Source organism: Schistocerca nitens, chromosome 3, assembly GCF_023898315.1.
Source record: "Schistocerca nitens isolate TAMUIC-IGC-003100 chromosome 3, iqSchNite1.1, whole genome shotgun sequence".
Classification (NCBI taxonomy): Eukaryota; Metazoa; Arthropoda; class Insecta; order Orthoptera; family Acrididae; genus Schistocerca; species Schistocerca nitens.
Window position 1 is genome coordinate 255965230 of NC_064616.1, and position 18989 is coordinate 255984218.

At 42.0% G+C, this 18989-nt stretch overlaps 1 protein-coding gene across 1 annotated transcript in view; it reads right to left on the reverse strand.

Annotated features, from left to right (window-relative positions):
* LOC126248225 (protein obstructor-E-like) overlaps window positions 1-18989 on the reverse strand; it is an 86249-nt gene that overhangs the window by 30976 nt on the left and 36284 nt on the right. Inside the window, exon 2 of the mRNA XM_049949048.1 lies at window positions 3939-4193. Within this exon, the coding sequence (XP_049805005.1) occupies window positions 3939-4193 (255 nt within the window). The remainder of the gene's footprint in view (window positions 1-3938; window positions 4194-18989) is intronic.

The window sequence follows — 18989 nt, forward strand, 5'->3', positions numbered from 1 at the left end:
AATACATTGTGTGGAGTGACGAATCACGGTACACAATGTGGCGATCCGATGGCAGGGTGCAGGTATGGCGAATGCCCGGTGAACGTCATCTGCCAGCGTGTGTAGTGCCAACAGTAAAATTCGGAGGTGGTGTGTTATGGTGTGGTCGTGTTTTTTATGGAGGGGGCTTGCACCCCTTGTTTTTTTGCATGGCACTACCACAGCAAAGGCCTACATTGATGTTTTAAGCACCATCTTGCGTCCCACTGCTGAAGAGCAATTCGGGGATGGCGATTGCATCTTTCAACACAATCGAGCACCTGTTAATAATGCACGGTCTGTGGCGGAATGGTTACACGACAATAACATCCCTCTAATGGACTGGGCTGCACAGAATCCTGACCTGAATCCTATAGAACACCTTTGGGATGTTTTGGAACGCCGACTTCGTTCCAGGCCTCACCGACCCACATCGATACCTCTCCTCAGTGCAGCACTCCGTGAAGAATGGGCTGCCACTCCCCAAGAAAGCTTCCAGCACCTGATTGAACGTATGCCTGGGGGAGTGGAAGCTGTCAACAAGGCTAAGGGTGGGCCAATACCATACTGAATTCCAGCATTACCGATGGAGGGCGCCACGAACTTGTAAGTCATTTCCAGCCAGGTGTCCGGATACTTTTAATCATATAGTGTAGTAATTCACAATTGTTTTTGAAAAAGGAATACTTCCAATGGCTGGAGTATATTTTTTGTCACCAGGCCCTTAATTCATATTTACTAGGAATACTGCTTCCCTATGATAAGTCAGAACCGTAAGTTATGAGCGACAGAATAATTCCACTGAAGGATTAAACACAATCTATTGGCGCGAAATACCGCTTTTATTTGCATACCAGAATACCTCAGTGGTCTATTGATGAAATTGATTTTTTTCGGACTGTGGATTATCTGGAAAGTATATATTTTCACTCACTGAAAACAATGGATGCGTTTGTAGAGTAAAGAGACCACATGGTAAATGGTCAATATTTATGTGTACATTTTGTGAACATCTAAGAGACGCTGGACTGTGGAGTTTCTAAGCTCGCCTGTAAACTAGATATAGTCGTATTGATACAAGAGAATATCAACAAAACAAACTGGCATTATCAGGCGGATATGAAGCAGCCATGGAACAAGATAAAGTCATACCACTTTTATTTTCACAAGTCCGTCTTGATCACATAGATTTCTTTTAAAGAATTTCCAGACTAGTTTGGTGTTCAACTGTTGAAAACTGGAAGGTTGTTAGACACAGGCTGGTTTTCGTCCAGTTGTCGTGCAGTTTCAGCAGTCTGGGAGAAATACAACGTTCTTGCAAAACATTTCCTAGTAGCCAAAGAAGACGCAAAACGTGATGCTTCGAACAGATGAAAGTATGAAGGCCACCCAGGAAACTAACATCGACATGCTTTGTTCTACATTTGGCGTTGATATGTTATGAACTTCAAGAACTTTCAGAAGTTAGTGAGTAGCTGCAACACCGAGATGTAGAGTTATTTCGGTCTAATAAGAAAACTTCAGATACTGGTTAACACATTTATTGCTCGGACAGGTAGTCCGGGAACTTTTTATGAGCCAGCTGTGACATCTGTCAATAACAAAAAATTTGTGGGAATCAAACTCTACGAAAACACTAAGGAACTGCCAATTAATCCTGTTGACTTTAATAACAACCTTTCACAAGTGATTTAAGAGGAGGTTTACTATATTTTGGTCCAAAAAATCGATTTTTTTTTAATTGCATTTTTTGATCCACAAAAGTGTTTAGCATCCACCCCTGCAACGGTTTCTCCGAATACGGAACGGAAATGTTTGTTATTCGCGGTTGAACAAAAAAATGTACCTGCCTGAAATCGGCCTTTTTCACGCACCAGTTTTTTTCTTTCGGAGGACTAGTTATTGTACCGATACTTGAGATGAAACACAAAAAATTTAAATGAATGTTTGAACACGTGTGTTTGTAAGTTAGTCCCCAAGCATTTGCATTCTGGTGCGAAGACTGTGGAGATTGCGACTTTCCTGGCAGTGAGCAGCTTCATCGAAGGGTGTTCAGCAATTCTGAAGACCATGACAACGATGGTGGTCACCCTGGGGCTCTATTCGCAGTTCGCCAAGCAATCGGACGACCACCGGATTCAAGCGCCCGAAAACCGCTTGTCACCGGCCGTGCGAGCGGCTCTGGAGCAGCGCAGGATGGCCCAGATCGAGCAGAACGCCCTCTGTGAGGAAGAGGAAGGACTAGTTTATGGATCCGGAATAGCAGACTGAACGTTAAGTTGCATAATATTGCATTTATATGTAGTCAAAACCTCATACACGTTTTTCTCGAAATGACTTTTTTTATCGTGCGGTATGGTAACTTCAAATCTGCTGGACCGATTGGCATGATTCTTTGTTTCCGACGAAGCTAACTAAATTGTCTAGGAGTTGTACCACTTTTATTCCGATCCACCAACTATAAATATTTTTACTTGGTTGACGAAGTCGAAATATCGATGAAAAAACCCTATTTTTTTCAAATGGCCGCCATTTTGTTTCTTATGGTCCAAATAACTTAAGCGAGGTACAACTCCTAAAGACTCTTATATGCTTCGCTAACGTCGACTCAGTTCTGATTTCAGACGAGCCGGCTAACCTGTGACATACCGCGCGTGGAGGTCTACATCGAAATTTTGTTTCCTTCCGACGGCACTTCCGCCTTTGCTCTTCTACATTTCCGGTCGAAAAAATTTCAGTTTGTAGAGGAAATATCAATAAACATTTTGACCAAATTTGATATTGATATCTATAACACATCCCGAGAAAAAATTCTCAAAGAACATGCTTTTTTCGGGCCAAAGATAGTAAACATCCTCTTAAATGAGAATGCTGAGTCGTGAAGATGCAGTTTTAGGCCGTTCTCAAGACAACCATTCGCCGTAAGGCTCGCCAACTATACAGTGAAGTGGACGCCTTCCATGAGACGGTCGCTGGACTACAAACCATCGACACCACAGTTCCACGGCGCTGGCACCGACACCCCGTTCCGCTCACCATCCTGGAGGACTGGGATTCGGGCTATGACTGACGATAGGCCCAATACGACCACGTTTTTCTGTCCGATTTCGTACAGTCACTAGCAGTCGCCTGTTCTCGTACAGCCACTTTATTCTTTGACGATAGAGTTGGCGCATTACTGCACCCCTTCTCTGTACTTCCACCGTCGGATGTCGGCACGGAACTTAAAGTTCCACCGCCACACCTTCAACGTGCTATGCTCGGCTGATATTCAGCTGTTGCTTTGAGTCTCCTTTCACTTATCCACCGAGACAGTTGGACCGGATCTGAACCGGTGACGCTATGTATTAGTCAACTATCACAAAAAAAACCTCCCAGTATAGCAAAGGACTAAGGAGTCATTTGATGATGAATATCCCAGCAATTGTAAAGAAGAAGACTCTATCAAGACGATGTGCCATATGGGGCAACAGGGGAATTGATATGAAACTGGTTAACAATGAAAAGAAATGCTGTGTTTTTCTACGTTTACCAGAACGTCTGTAAACCATCCGAACCAGAACGTGGTTCTGAACCTATATAGATGGTATGTGTAGAGTTTTTAAAGTTAGCATAGCAAATTTGAATGCAAAACACTTAGTATTTGTTATATATCAGCACTTTTGCTGGTTGTGATCCTATTCTAAACTAGCACATTACCGGGACGTTACTTAAAGCTGATACATATGGGATGGAATGAGCGTATGAATGTGTATTTCCAATTTCCAGGGATTTCTGTTCATTCTTTTCTTTCAGAATTTGAAATGTAATTCGTCACCTCCAAAATTTGAGTGCGGAATTGCTACGATTGCTGCATATGATGCTGGAAGTTCCGTAACAACGGAAAAGAATGCCACAAGAGCAGTCTGTACTCGACTTACGGAGTTCTGGCCTTTTGGAACAGTCGATGTTGAAGGGCAGGTCGCACTTCTCCTGGTCGGGGCTGTAGTCGTTGAAGACCATGCCGTCGGGGCAGAGCTTCTCGGTGATGGCGCCGTCGCGGCAGTCGTAGTACTTGTCGCACTGGTAGGCGTCGGCGAAGTAGCCGTTCGGCTCGGGGCACTCGTCCGCCAGTTCGCCCTCCGCCGCGGGCGCCGCCGTCGTCGGCTTCTTGCGGGACTGCGCCGCGCTCCCACCTGCAACACACACACACTCGTACTTCCTGTGCCTTGTCTCATGCACATAAAGTCACACTAACTGCTAGGCGTACACTATACACAACGTGGACAAAGTAAGACTCCCAGAACATATTTCATGCTCCTTAGCGTCGGCAACACCACTCCCATCATCCTCATCTGGGGCACACGATGTAAGTTGGGATGTTTATCTTAGGTGCATGAAACATTTTCCGGCCAGTTTCACGAAGGCTATTCAGGAAATAATATCCGATCGGTCGTGAAATGGAAAACACTGTGATCGCTACATCTTCCAGCTATACCTCTATACAGGGTGTTACAAAAAGGTACGGCCAAACTTTCAGGAAACATTCCTCACACACAAATAAAGAAAAGATGTTATGTGGACATGTGTCCGGAAACGCTTAATTTCCATGTTAGAGCTCATTTTAGTTTCGTCAGTATGTACTGTACTTCCTCAATTCACTGCCATGATTTCATACGGGATACTCTACCTGTGCTGCTAGAACATGTGCCTTTACAAGTACGACACAACATGTGGTTCATGCACGATGGAGCTCCTGCACATTTCAGTCGAAGTGTTCGTACGCTTCTCAACAACAGATTCGGTGACCGATGGATTGGTAGAGGCGGATCAATTCCATGGCCTCCACGCTCTCCTGACCTCAACCCTCTTGACTTTAATTTATGGGGGGTATTTGGAAGCTCTTGTCTACGCAACCCCGGTACCAAATGTAGAGACTCTTTGTGCTCGTATTGTGGACGGCTGTGATCCAATACGCCATTCTCCAGGGCTGCATCAGCGCATCAGGGACTCCATGCGACAGAGGGTGGATGCATGTATCCTCGCTAACGGAGCACATTTTGAACACTTCCTGTAACAAAGTGTTTGAAGTCACGCTGGTACGTTATGTTGCCGTGTGTTTCCATTCCATGATTAATGTGATTTGAAGAGTAGTAATAAAATGAGCTCTAACATGTAAAGTAAGCGTTTCCGGACACATGTCCACATAACATATTTTCTTTCTTTGTGTGTGAGGAATGTTTCCTGAAAGTTTGGCCGTTCCTTTTTGTAACACCCTGTATAGTCGTTGTTCCGACTTACAAGGTGAGCCCATCACGTTGGGATCATAGACTTACTTCAAATTTTATATAACTTTAGTAAACCATTAAAACAACATAATGTGCAAGTATTAAGGTGTACTACTCTGGCAGTTCCGAGGAAACCACTACAGAAATTATGCTCGTCTATTATGTAACTGATGCATATGTGCGTAGGTGTCGGAAGTTAGATTTCACGGTGGTCAAGTGGTTAGCTTTAGAACTCGCTCAAACTCAATTTTTAACCGATACTTTTTTCATCACTGGCCATATTATTTAATTTATATGACATTTGAGAGGTAATATAATTTTAAAAAGCACGTGTATTTGCATGAAGTTTTAGTGAATTTCATGTTATTTGACTACTAACTATTTTTAATTAAATTTAATTATTAGAACAAACATATTTGTAACTATCTATAAGGAAATGAAGAAACGCATAAAGGTTTCCTGAAAATGTATTCCAGATGTGATTTGCGAAATCCTTTATACATGCAATCTGGTAAGGTACTCGGAACTACTTTGCACCTCGACTCTTCGAACTGCAGGCCCAATTTGGAAGTTAACCTGCTTAGCAGTGAGACGTCGCTAATGTAGCAAGAACGAATAGTGCAGGTGCAAATTTTTCGAATATCACAGGATTTACACTTGTACTACAAAAATGAAGATTTGAGCAGGAGTCGAACCGTCAACTCGTACACATTCGTCTTACGAAGCCCGAACACTAACCAGTTGACCATCGTGAGCTCTAACGTCCGCCACCTACGCACAGATACATCAGTTACATAATAGACACGTAGAACTTCTCTTCGATTTTCTCGAAATTGCCAGAGTAGTACACCTTACTACTGGCACATTATGTTGTTTTAATTGCCTACTAAAGGTGTACAACGTTTTAAGTAAATCCGCGATCCAAACGTCGTGGCCTCCCCTTGTTAGACATTGTTCCAACAAATCGTCACAGAAGGCAGCCGCCTGCGCTTAAAGTCAATTCTCTACGCTGGTCTACAGTTCGTAGTCTGTGGCAAAACGTTGTCTTTATAGCCAGCGGTTCACGTGAGAAGAGATGCAACTCAGGGGCAGCCGATTACAGGCTATATTGTGGGCGATCAAACATTTCCCGTCGATAACGCTACAAAACAATTGCCATCGATAATGCTGCACGGGCTCCTTCGTTGCCCCTGCAGAATGGGACCTAGAATATTGTCACGAAGAAGGAAACGCGTTACAGTTGTGTTATGTGGGTTGCATGACATCAGGCGAAATCTCTCACCACGCCTTTATACTTGGCGGGTGCCGCTATTTATCTAGACATCTTTACGTGCTGTGTGTGCCCTTAGAACTGAAAAGAGCGACGTGACGCGATCGATGGGCATACTAGAGACTGCTCAACACATCTATGCAAAGCTTCATCATCAGATTTTCAATGTAATTTCCATTTCGAGCCCAATAGGACCTTATTTTCCGAATAGCCCTCGTATTTTGTCTACCGTCTATAATAACAGATCAAAGTTCAAGAAGGTGCTATATGGCACAAGAAAACCACTAGTGTTTACTATAGAAATACCAAGGCTGCTGCCTAAAATTATGCTCAGATGATTCTGCTTTTGGACAAAACTTTCAGTGAAGGTATTTGGTTCAAATGGTTCAAATGGCTCTGAGCACTATGGGACTTAACTCCTGAGGTCATCAGTCCCCTAGAACTTGGAACTACTTAAACCTAACTAACCTAAGGACACACACACATCCATGCCCGAGGCAGGATTCGAACCTGCGACCGTAGCGGTCGCGCGGTTCCAGACTGTAGCGACTAGAACCGCTCGGCCACACCGACCGGCAAAGCATTTGGAAAACTGTCTGCATATAATGGATTAATTATTTCTAATTGTCTTCTTGTATTGAAGCATCGTTAGTGTTGTTACCCTACAAAATTTTCCAAATATTTGCATAACTAAGTACGATGAGAACAATTTGTGGGTATACACATCTTTAGCGCAGTGCTTATGCGCGACTTACATTATGCCGGTCGTTCTTTTACTCTCTCGGTTGTGTCCTCATTTTTACATGGATAGCGACAAGTCTATGGTCGTTTTTAACATTTATCCTCATTGTTTTGGTGTAACAGATGTACCACATTTAACAGCATGAATGCAGCCAACGTACGAATTCTCTGATTTAATTTTTTGGTTTATGATGAATTCCTCTATCGGTTCTGTATGCGTGTTTGATATTTGTATTCACCTGGCAATATGTGTCGTTGGAGGAGCGTGTATGCGATGTTCGTCGTACTTCAGTGTATTTTGTTGCTGCTCTGATCTATAGTTGTTAGCCAGTTAGTCTCATGTTCCACGAATCATTTGTACGATTAATTGTAATGATATGGAACGAGTTACTTTACATTCACACTACGCAGTTACGTATAAATGGGCCTACGTGATGACATTTAACAAGGTTTTTTTTTTTTTCAAGGTGGATGTGATCTAGTAATTCCTACTCACGACCTTTCACAAATTACAAAGCTTAAAGTTCTTCCACGGAGTAGAAGGAGTTGTTAAAAAGAACCTTTTCAATTTGTTTCCAAAACAGACATTTTATATCATTAGATAAGTGATCAAAAATTTTTTCTGCCAGTATTGTTGGTTGGTTGATTGATTGATTTGAGGGAGGTGACCAAACGGCGAGGTCATCGGTCCCATCGGATAAGGGAAGGAAATCGGTCGTGTCATTTTGAAACGAAACATCCCGGCATTTGCCAGAAGTGATTTAGGGAAATCACGGAAAATCTAAATCAGGATAGCCGAACGCGGGGTTGAACCGTTGCCCTCCCGAATGCGAGCCCAGTGTGCTAACCACTGCACCACCTCTCTCGGCACCAGCATCGTACTCCCCTTTCTGTGCTAAAGACAATCTTAATGTGGAGTAATGAATGTGATTTTTTTTCTTTTGATATTGTAATTATGTACATCAGTCTGCTTTCTGAACTGCAATGGGTTGATTTGTTATTGGCAGCGTTGTGAGAGTCTGACGTGTCTGTATCGTTGCGTCATTCATCTGCTAGGACTTTAGTCTGTGGTGCTGCCACTGTCAGTTGGTTAGCAACTCAACGTTTCTGTTCGACATTCCCTCTGAGCATGCATAATTTTTCTTGACAAGTAATCACATTTTGTTTGTTTTCTATTCTGAGAATGACCACAGTAGTTTTTTAGTTTATTAGTGTGTACTTAGGGTCGTGAAGGTTCAAATGTTCAAATGTATGTGAAATCTTATGGGATTTAACTGCTAAGGTCATCAGTCCCTAAGCTTACACACTACTTAACTTAAATTATCCTAAGGACAAACACACACATCCATACCCGAGGGAGGACTCGAACCTCCGCCGGGACCAGCCGCACAGTCCATGACTGCAGCGCCCAAGACCGCTCGGCTAACCCCGCGCGGCCGGTCGTGAAGGTGCTCAAAGAATGTTGAGAGGTTACTATTCGATTTATCGGCTATTTTATGTTCAATGTTCCTGGTCATTAAACCATTTTATCTAACACCACAAATATTACAACTTAATTGATAAATGCCTAACTTTTTTATTTGTGAATTGATTATCAGAGCTTTATGTCTTGGGTGATATATGTTCTTAATGTTTTGTTAGACTTGTACGCTATAGATTATATTAATCTGGTTTTCTGAAGGTGTTTTCTACTCTGTATCTCACTTTGTGTTCATATATTAGTTCCTGCAGTTTCGTTTGGTTTATTTTCGTCTGTACCTTGTGTTCTACTCGTAAGTGCACACCAGTACGTCAAATTGCTCTGAACTGAAAGCTCATTTATAAATGTCCGAATTTAACTAAGCAATCGCTTCTAATTCTATTTTTAGTATCTAATTTTTTAGTTCTCTTCGGAAACATATTCTCACTTGCTATTTTAGATCATGTGGAGAGGTTAATTAGACTGGCTAACGGAACAAATAAGAAGCTCACATGATAAGGTTGGCAAGTGCTAAGCATACAGTACAACCATAAACACTATGATCCCACAAAAAAAAATTACTTTTACTCATTTAAGTTTCATGTGCCGTATTAAATTTCTTCTTGCCTTTTATGGTCAAGTTTTGTTAGAGCAATATCTTTAAAATAGAACGACCGTAAAATTTTAGGCATGTGTTACACATTACAAAATCATTTGCCTAGAACAAATCAAATCAAAAAGATGCACGAAAAGTGAGGTGCACAGTGAAATAAATAGGTGAATGTTTGTCTAGATTATGCAGTACTCGTCAATAGAAGTGTCAGCACAACCAGCTATTTCAGAAGCAGCTGCCTACGTAACCGCAATGTAGGTATTACGATTCGATACCTTGGCCTGTAAGATTTTACTTACGAAAGATCTTTCCTAAATGACACTATAAGAGTGACACTGGTTTCGTCTTGTCCGTTCGGGAATCGATGACAGAAGTTAGCTATGAACGCAGGCTTCTCATGTAAGTTCTCAGCACAATATTAATATTGTTATGTCTATCTGCAACGATATGTCACTTCGTGATTGCTTAATGTCTGCTGGAACCTTCACAAGAGGCAGAAGCGTATATTCTCCCAAGAAATACATGCTAGTCGATATCTATCGAGATCGACACTGTGTGCACATATCTCAGCAGAGATCAGTACTGCAGAAATTAGCACATTGTTTCTAAACTCCTATCGGAATTCCAGTCTATGTTGTTATTTAATAACTATACTTACAGCTACATGAAAATATTGTGTCTCAGTAGGTCAGTTACTTGTGTGTAAGGTCTGGAGCCCTAAGCTTAGGTCTTCGATTTCCAGGTGATATAAATATTTTCTTCTTGCACCTTACGTGACTTTTACCTCTGCCAGTACTTTATGAACGTCGAGATATGGTTAACAGAACCATTGTTTTAATTGTACGTGGTGCCCTACGTCCCCTCATAAATGACTGAGTGATCTGGTTGACAAATAGGAGACCACTTTCAAAAGCGCCGTGCATAATAAAGCATGGAAAAATTCAAACCGAGCTTAGGCTTCAATATTTCTAATTCGTACCCACTGCTGAAAATGTAGATCATGGCACACTCTTTTAAAAGCCGGTTAGCTAGTCAAAATCCAGTCAGGGACCTTTCGAAATGGTCAAATTCGTTGGTAGCTCACAAATGCGTCCAAGTCGCTGATACATGGAAGAAGGTTGGAACACATTAGGCTGAACGAGTTTTGTCTCATGGAGGCAGTTAAACGTAGTGAGTCAGAAGACTTGTTCCAGCAACGTTGAAATATCCGGTTTTTATACAAACTACGAGAAACGGCTACAGAGATGTTGGTGCCATTGCGCGCAACATAAATATGCGTTTACGAACGGTTCTAACGCTTTCTGGATAAAGAGGAAACTGTTTATGCTCTATGTCGGCTCAGTCGCCTACAAGCAAAACAAACAACTTCAACTGGCACAATGCTGGCACAAAAACGGTAACAGTCTCTGAAACTGGAAATCAGCCAGAACAGTATTAACGCTGTCATCCACAACAATTTGTGCAAGCAGAAAATCTGTTCAATATTTGTGCAGCACAAATTGACTGACGAACAAAGACATTACGGCAAGAAACTGTTGGAGTTTCTACTGAACATGAGTTCCATCTTTCCTGCAAAACGTCTGGAGCTATTAAATTGACCTGGCTTTCATGCGACATTCAGTGCAAAGGAGTCCACTGACTTCTTCCCGTCCCAAAACAGGGGTGACTCCAGAACTCCAGCATAAGAAGAATATTGACCGCATTTTTGACAGCAGCGAGATGATCCTCTAAGAGCTCCCGATACCAGATTATCGACACCGAATAGTTGCTGAAACGCATGTGGTGTGTTCGAGCAAACTGCGGTGTCGTTCACAACACCCGGCCGCTCGGTGTGAGCCACGTTTTTAATTTCTTGTCTAACTCGTCCAGAACTGTTCTTGAACATATACCGTATTCACCAGACCAGACACTCACAAGGTACTTTTATCCCCTGCCTAAAATATTCTGGAAGCCACACATTTTGCAGAGATACAGAATAATCAAAATATGTGACATCAGTTCTTAGGTGGTTTCCAAAAGAAGCGTTCCCTCACATTTTATAACAACTTTAAAAATGTTGTCAAAGATGTTTTAGGTGGTATAATGGTTTCATATTTGTATATTATGTTTCTTGTGTATTGTGATACAACTGATCTAACTTTCATGTTGCACTTCCTATTGTACTCGAGTTATGAGTCAGATGTGCCAGCTACCAGTATTTAAAAATGTAGACTGCATTTCATTTGGTGAAGGTCTTGCCACTGACCCTGATGCTGGTGCTACTAGAATTCAAAAAGAGTTTCAGTTAGGATCAAGTTCCTGAAAGCTCTATAATATGGCATAATTATTTCGCATTTATGCAGTTCAGGCAGTGGCATAGGTCGTGGGCAACAAAATTAATATACAGGTAGTATTTCTGTCAGAGATATGGGTTATTTCTCCCAGTTGGTTCGTGCTTTCCCTATAGCGTATTTCCGCATTCCTCTCCATTTAGAACACAAAAATTCTGCGTATTCGTCACTCTTGTTTCTTTTTTTGTGAATTATCTGAGGAAGAAAGAGAGAGAGGCAGAGAGAAATGACCCAGAGCTGATGCCCGTAAACATACGAAAGAAGAGTGTAAATTCTAATAGATTCTCCGCTCTACACTTAGCTGACAAAAGTCATTGGATACCTCCTAACATAGTGTCGGACTACTTTTTCCAGTGTAGTGCAGCAGCTAGACGTGGCATGGACTCAACAAGAAGTTCAAAATCCCCTGCAGAAATAATGAGCCACGCTGCCTCTGTCGCCGTCCATAATTGCGGAAGTGTTGTCGATGCAGAATTTTGTGCACTAAGTGATCTCTCGCTAATGTCCCGCCGGCCGGGATGGCCGAGCGGTTCTAGGCGTTACAGTCTGGAACCGCGCGACCGCTACGGCCGCAGGTTCCAATCCTGCCTCGGGCATGGATGTGCGTGATGTCCTTAGGTTAGTAAGGTTTAATTAGTTCTAAGTTCTAGGGGACTGATGAACTTCGTAGTTAAGTCGCATAGTACTCAGAGCCATTTGAACCATTTGATAATGTCCGATAAATGTTCGAAGGGATTCATATCGAGCGATACTGGTTGCCAAATCATTCGGCCGAGTTGTCCAGAATGATCTTCAAACCAGTCGCGAACAACTGTGTCATCGATAAAAATGCCATCGTTGTTTGGCAACGCGAAGTCCATAAATGGCTGTAGATGGTCTCCAAGTAGCTGATCATAACAATTTCCAGTCAATGATCGGTTCAGATTGACCAGAGGATCCAGTCCATTCCACGTTCACACAGCCCACCCCATTATGGAGCCAGCTTGCACAGTGCTTCTATTGAAACAATATACCCTATCTTATCAGTTTCCGTCACTGGCATTTCCATATTCTATGTCATCATATCTCCAGTATCGGATGATTTTGAAAAGGGCTACTTAAGTGCAAAATTAATATTTTTGTTATTGTTAATATATGTTATTATTAATATTAAGAATCACTATTATTATTAGACACGTTGGCAGTTACAATTTTCTCAGATGTATACATAACTGAACCACAAGTACATAAAGAAATTGAGAAGTTTGGTAAACAATTTTTTGCAACTTTTTTATATGTATGTTCCTCTTCGCTGTCGGGCTCCCCTGGTCGGATAAAATAAGTAAACAAATAAATACCCCATCCGGCCATCCAGATTTTGGTTTTCCGTGGTTTCCTGAAATCGCTTAAGATATATGCCGGGATGGTTCCTCTGTAAAGGACACGGCCGAAGTTCTTTGACATACTTCCCCAGTCCCAGCTCGTACATCGTCTCCAATGAACTTGTTGTCGATGGAACTTTACACCCTAATGTTCATTTCTTCCTTTTTAAACGTCTCCTTACAGTGGGCGGCAGCAAGAAGAAATGAAACTTTTTTGTGTTTTATGTTTCAGTCTTAAATCATGTTAAGAAGATACCCATGTCGCAGATTCACAGCTGCTTCCTCTCTAGTATAATCCAAACGGTATATTTCAGGAAGATCCCGTAGAACGAGATGTTAATTAATGCATACGGGTTTAAGAAAGGTCAGACGACGTGACATTCGGAAAGATCAAGGCAAACGAGCAAGTGTCGCCCGAAATGGCAATGCAGGCTCGCGTACATCCGCAATGAAAAATTGACAGCAGTCTACTAATTTATCTCCCTTGTACTCCATAAACGTCATCTGGAGCGGTTGACTCGCAATTCCTCCAAAAACAAAGGTTTGGTTTAAGGCTCGGGTCCCACCCTAAGCTCTAACCTCTCAGGAAGTTTCACTTAAACTGTTGTTTCGCTTATATAGTGCAGCGGGAATGAATGTTTGTGTGGCAAGGAAATATATGAGATCTGCTCTTGAACAATTTCTTCGTGGAAGAACTAGTATAAGAAAAGAAAGATCAGTAACGGACGTCTTCCTTGAAGCATAAATTTCCGGGCATCACTCCGGGTGTCAGTGTCAAGAATCTTTGTGTAACACTAAAGCGGTATAAAGAAATATGATGTCGCATCTGAGGTTGTTAATTATGTCAATTTAAGGAACCGGGGGGGGGGGGGGGGTGAGAAAGGAACTGATGATATCAGCTGCACGAGGACTTTATGCAGAATCGGCGGTGACGAGTGAAAATGTATGGCAAGCCGGGACTCGAACCCGAGATCTTCAACTTAACGAGGCAATTGCTTTAACAATTATGCCATCTGGACTTAGTGTTTATCGCAAATCCACGAACTATCCCGGCACTCTCTCCAGCCGATGTACATTCCCACCTAGCGCTACCTATCCACAGTCCCCGTTCATGTGCTTGTTAACTTTTTTTAGATTTCCACAGGAGGTCGAACAATACCGTGCATTCACACTGAAGGTTGTCGATTCATTGCCCATCCATGCAAATCAATTATATGAATGCATTCATATAACACATACGATATCGTTAAGGCTCGCTTCTGATGATCGACACTGAGAAAGCTGTTTTGAGTCCTGATTCTTAGTGACATTTTGACGGCTAGTTGAGGCTGGTGGAGGGAGAATAGCAGGTGGAAGGTCATAATTTGCCAACTTCGCTGAGATTTACTTGCATGTTCGGATGAACAGACATTAATGACGTTTTACACCCGTCCAAAATTAATAAGAAATAAATTAGCTGAATGCGAATGTCTTCGCGTCAGTTGTGTTAGATATAGATGTACCACCTACTACTGACACATGAAAATTTGTGCGGAACCGAGATTCATCTACAGCCTGTGTAAGGGACTATGGTTTAGTGATGTAGAGAGTGTGATATATGGAAGTTTGGATCGGGTTAGGACGCGTGCACGAGTAGCCAATGTGGGTAAGGCGACCGCTCGAGATAAGGGAGAAATCCGGGTTCGACTCCCGGTCCGGCATAAATTTTCATGTCAATGAAAATGAAAGTTGCTACTGACTCCGGCCGGGGTGGTCGAGCGGTTCTAGGCGCTACAGTCTGAAACCGCGCGACCGCTACGGTCGCAGGTTCGAATCCTGCCTCGGGCATGGATGTGTGTGATGACCTTAGGTTAGAAAGGTTTAAGTAGTTCTAAGTTCTAGGGCTGATTACCTTACAAGGGAACTTCCCCATCGCACCCCTCTCAGATTTAGTTATAAGTTGGCACAGTGGATAGGCCTTGAAAAACTGAACACAGATCAATCGAGAAAACAGGAAGAAGTTTTGTGGAACCATGAAAAAATAAGCAAAATATACAAACTAAGTAGTCCATGCGCAACATAAGCAACATCAAGGAGAACGTGAGCCGAGGAGCGCCGTGGTCCCGTGGTTAGCGTGAGCAGCTGCGGAACGAGAGGTCCTTGGTTCAAGTCTCCCCTCGAGTGAAAAGTTTACTTTCTTTATTTTCGCAAAGTTATTATCTGTCCGTTCGTTCATTGACGTCTCTGTTCACTGTAATAAGTTTAGTGTCTGTATTTTGCAACCGCACCGCAAAACCGTGCGATTAGTAGACGAAAGGACGTGCCTCTCCAATGGCAACCGAAAACATTTGATCGCAAGGTCATAGGTCAACCGATTACTCAACAGGAAAACACGTCTGATATAATCGATACGACACTGGTGACGACATGTTCGTCACAGGAATATGTTGTCGGCCCACCTAACTTGTACACTTGGCGAATGGGTAAAAAGGTTCTTCTACCTTGCCCGATTTAGGTTTTCTTTTGGATGTGATAATCACTCCCAAAAAAGTGATCGCATCGGACGGACGAACGGACAGATAATAATTGTCTGAAAATAAAAAATTAAAATTTTCTCTGGAGGGAAGACTTGAACCAAGGACCTCTCGTTCCGCAGCTGCTCACCCTAACCAAGGGACCACGGTGCTCCTCAGCTCACATTCTCCTTGTTGTTGCCTATGTTACGCATGGACTACTCTGTTTGTATATTTTGCTTATTTTTTTCATACTTCCACACAACTTCTTCCTGTTTTCTCGATTGATCTGTGTTCAGTTTTTCAAGGCCTATCCACTGTGCCAACTTATAACTAAATCTGAGGGGGGTGCGATGGGGAGGTTCCCTTGTTAGAAGTTAAGTCCCATAGTGCTCAGAGCCATTTAAACAATTTTTTGCTACTGACCATATAGCTATATGGTGAGTAACAACTTTCCTTTTCATAATATTGTTACATTCTATCCTTGATTTTCCATTGTTTAATGTGTATTATGTCTATACGTAATACAGTTGATTCCGAGATATTCGCATTCAGCGAATTTATTTCGAAGTCTTTTAGATTGCCTGGGAAATTGCGGATGCAGTCTCCCCCTCCGTGGAGAAAGAACATGTGTTGATAATGAGCCGTCGGTAGGATGGGAACCGTAAGCTCAAGGAGGCCCTAGGCTACGTTCCGGCGGCTCACTGTTTCTCATTAACCCCTTCTTTCATTTATGACATCACAACCGTTAGCCTATTCTGAACAAGCGCACACAGTATTTAGATATAGACCTGATAGTTAATAACAGATAGCAAAAATGCATAGGAAAACAACATTATTACAATCTTACCCGAGTAGGCAAATCGATATTCTGTGAGACAAAGGATATCCCTTTCGCAAATCAATGATTTTCTTTCCGCTCACTCAAAACATCTCTCAGCTAGAGAAAAGCTCCGTAGGTCAAAAGGTCCTAAATTTTATGAGAAAACATGTTTTTCGCAAATCCTACTTCATTTATATATGGCAGTATTTCTTTATACTAAATGAATGGGAAACATTTGTCCACCTTACAACTCAGACGTATCAGAAATTCTCCTCGAACTGTTCAGCTTCCAGTCATCGGCAGACGTTGGACAATGTGAAAGTCTATTTACTGGAAACTGCCAGAGGTCGGTTTCTGCAGAAATCGATTGCGTCCTGTAGGACGAATTCCTGGAAATATCAGCAAGAGTGCCAGCGTAACACTTGTCTTGGTTTCAAAGCTTCCGTATGGCCTCAATTCCAAAAATTATTTTAGTGAAACCAGAAAATTCTTCACTTGCTACAAACAAGTTCCAGAAATCAACAAATATGTTTGTTTCAAAAACCTTAATCAGGAAATCATTTTTTTTTAACTGAGTATACAACACTTGGAACTGAATGTTCTATTAGCATGCAGCTAAATAAAGTTTAAGGCAAGCCAGTTAAGTTGAAATACGAGAAACTAGGTCACGAACAACGGTTAAGATATTTGGTCAGATTTCGGACGGCGTAGGTTTCAGTTCCCGTCCGGCCACACGGATATATATTTTACTCAGTTTTCCTAAATTACTTCAAGGCAATGAGAGGGTGGTTCTTTCGATAATGAGTTGGACGATTCCTTCTTGCTGCCTTACTAACCTCCTTCTCCTGCAGCACAAATCTGTTTATGTCTTGGCAAAAATAGGAGTGACGTGAATACGTCGAAAACAAAAGTTTTTGATTGCAATTTTTTTTATTCAGTTCAGTAACTGATTCCGACTTCATGACCATCATTATTTTGATATGGAGAAGACTTTTTTCGTGTGCTGGTACGCTACTTTCCGTTAATTTCGTTATGTGCTATATACGTCGTGGACACCTGCTTGAGAGGTGACATTTGTATCTGAGACTACTATTTTGCTGTGGTTTCAGTTCAATGCTCTAGTTCTTTTTTTTTCCCTGCATTCTTCAGTCCTTATAATTTCACTTGTATAGTATTTTCACTGGCTTTGTAATACGCCATTGTAAACTGTGCATAGCTTGCATTTGTAATTTTAACTAATATTTTGCTGTGCACCCATTTTTATGCTCTGCCTCTTTTAACAAATTGCATTTTAGCTTACGTAAAATTTCAAATATCCCTTCCCTGCGCTCGTAGCACGCCATTGCAGATTCTGCTTACGGAGAGTGACACCTAACGGCCAAACCCCCTATGATGTTTGTATTGAGCCGTTATCGTAGTGTTTTAATGACGGCCCAACGTTACAGGCCGTAACTGTTCATCACAGCTTTATTGCATTTTGCAACATGTGAAGATGTCAACCATGTCTATCAATTTTATTTGCTTCCTTTACTAAGTTTAAGGAGGCAGGTATGTCATTTGTTAGATGCATTTCAGAAAATGTCAATCAATGCTACTAATTATACTTTTGCACCTTACCATAATGCTCTTACTCATAAAGGTGCCACTTCTGTTTTAAATCAGTCTGACAATGATGATTCCGATCGAAAGCAGTTATTGAACAGAATTAAGGAAATTTACCATCAAAGACTGTCTTGATTCTGACATATTCTCAAACATTATATAGCTGTTACCTTCAAGCTAACCATGTTGTTCCTCATCTAGAAGTGAAGTGATTTGACATGTTGGTCATTCTGTCTGCATACACTGTGCACAGTTTGTTCCGCAATGGCAGTTTGTGGGAAAGGGAGTCATACTGCAAGAAGAAGAAAATATCTTCCTTTGTACTCACCATCAGCTCTTTTTTTCAGTATATGGCTAGGCTTTGGATACCTCGCTAAGCTCTTAAGGCCAAGACCATACACTTGGGCACAGGAAACGTACCTGGAGAACGACTGCATCAGTACAGAAAAACTACATCAAAGACGCCGATGAAAAATTGTTGTGTTCCAAGGCTACCACCTGTGAAACAGACGCCAACCATACAGGATTGCATCGCGGGTTGCCGAAACCTTGGCCCTCTAACGCCATTACCTGAGGACATTGTACGAGGCTATTCAGAAATTATGGTCCAATCGGTCGCGAGTGGAAACCACTGTGAAAATCAAAAATGTTTTATTTTCAACAGTTAGCTACAGCTTCCAGATACTTGCCCACATAGTCGTCACTCAGACTTAGACATTTGTCGTAACACTGTTCAAACTTTCCAGCACCCTCGTCATAGAAGGCAGCCACCTATACTTTCCACCAGTTCTCTACGCCAGTCTTCAGCTCGTTGTCTGTGCCGAAATGTTGTCTTCATAGCCAGCGGCTCATGAGAGCAGAGATGAAACTCAGAGGGAGTCATTTACGGTCTGTACTGTGGGTGATCAAACACTTCCCATCAAAAACGCCACGCAAATTATCATCCCAAAATGTTGGCGATTCGGTCCCACTATTAGTTATAGAATCTCGTCCCCGTACCGGAGAGCAGCGAA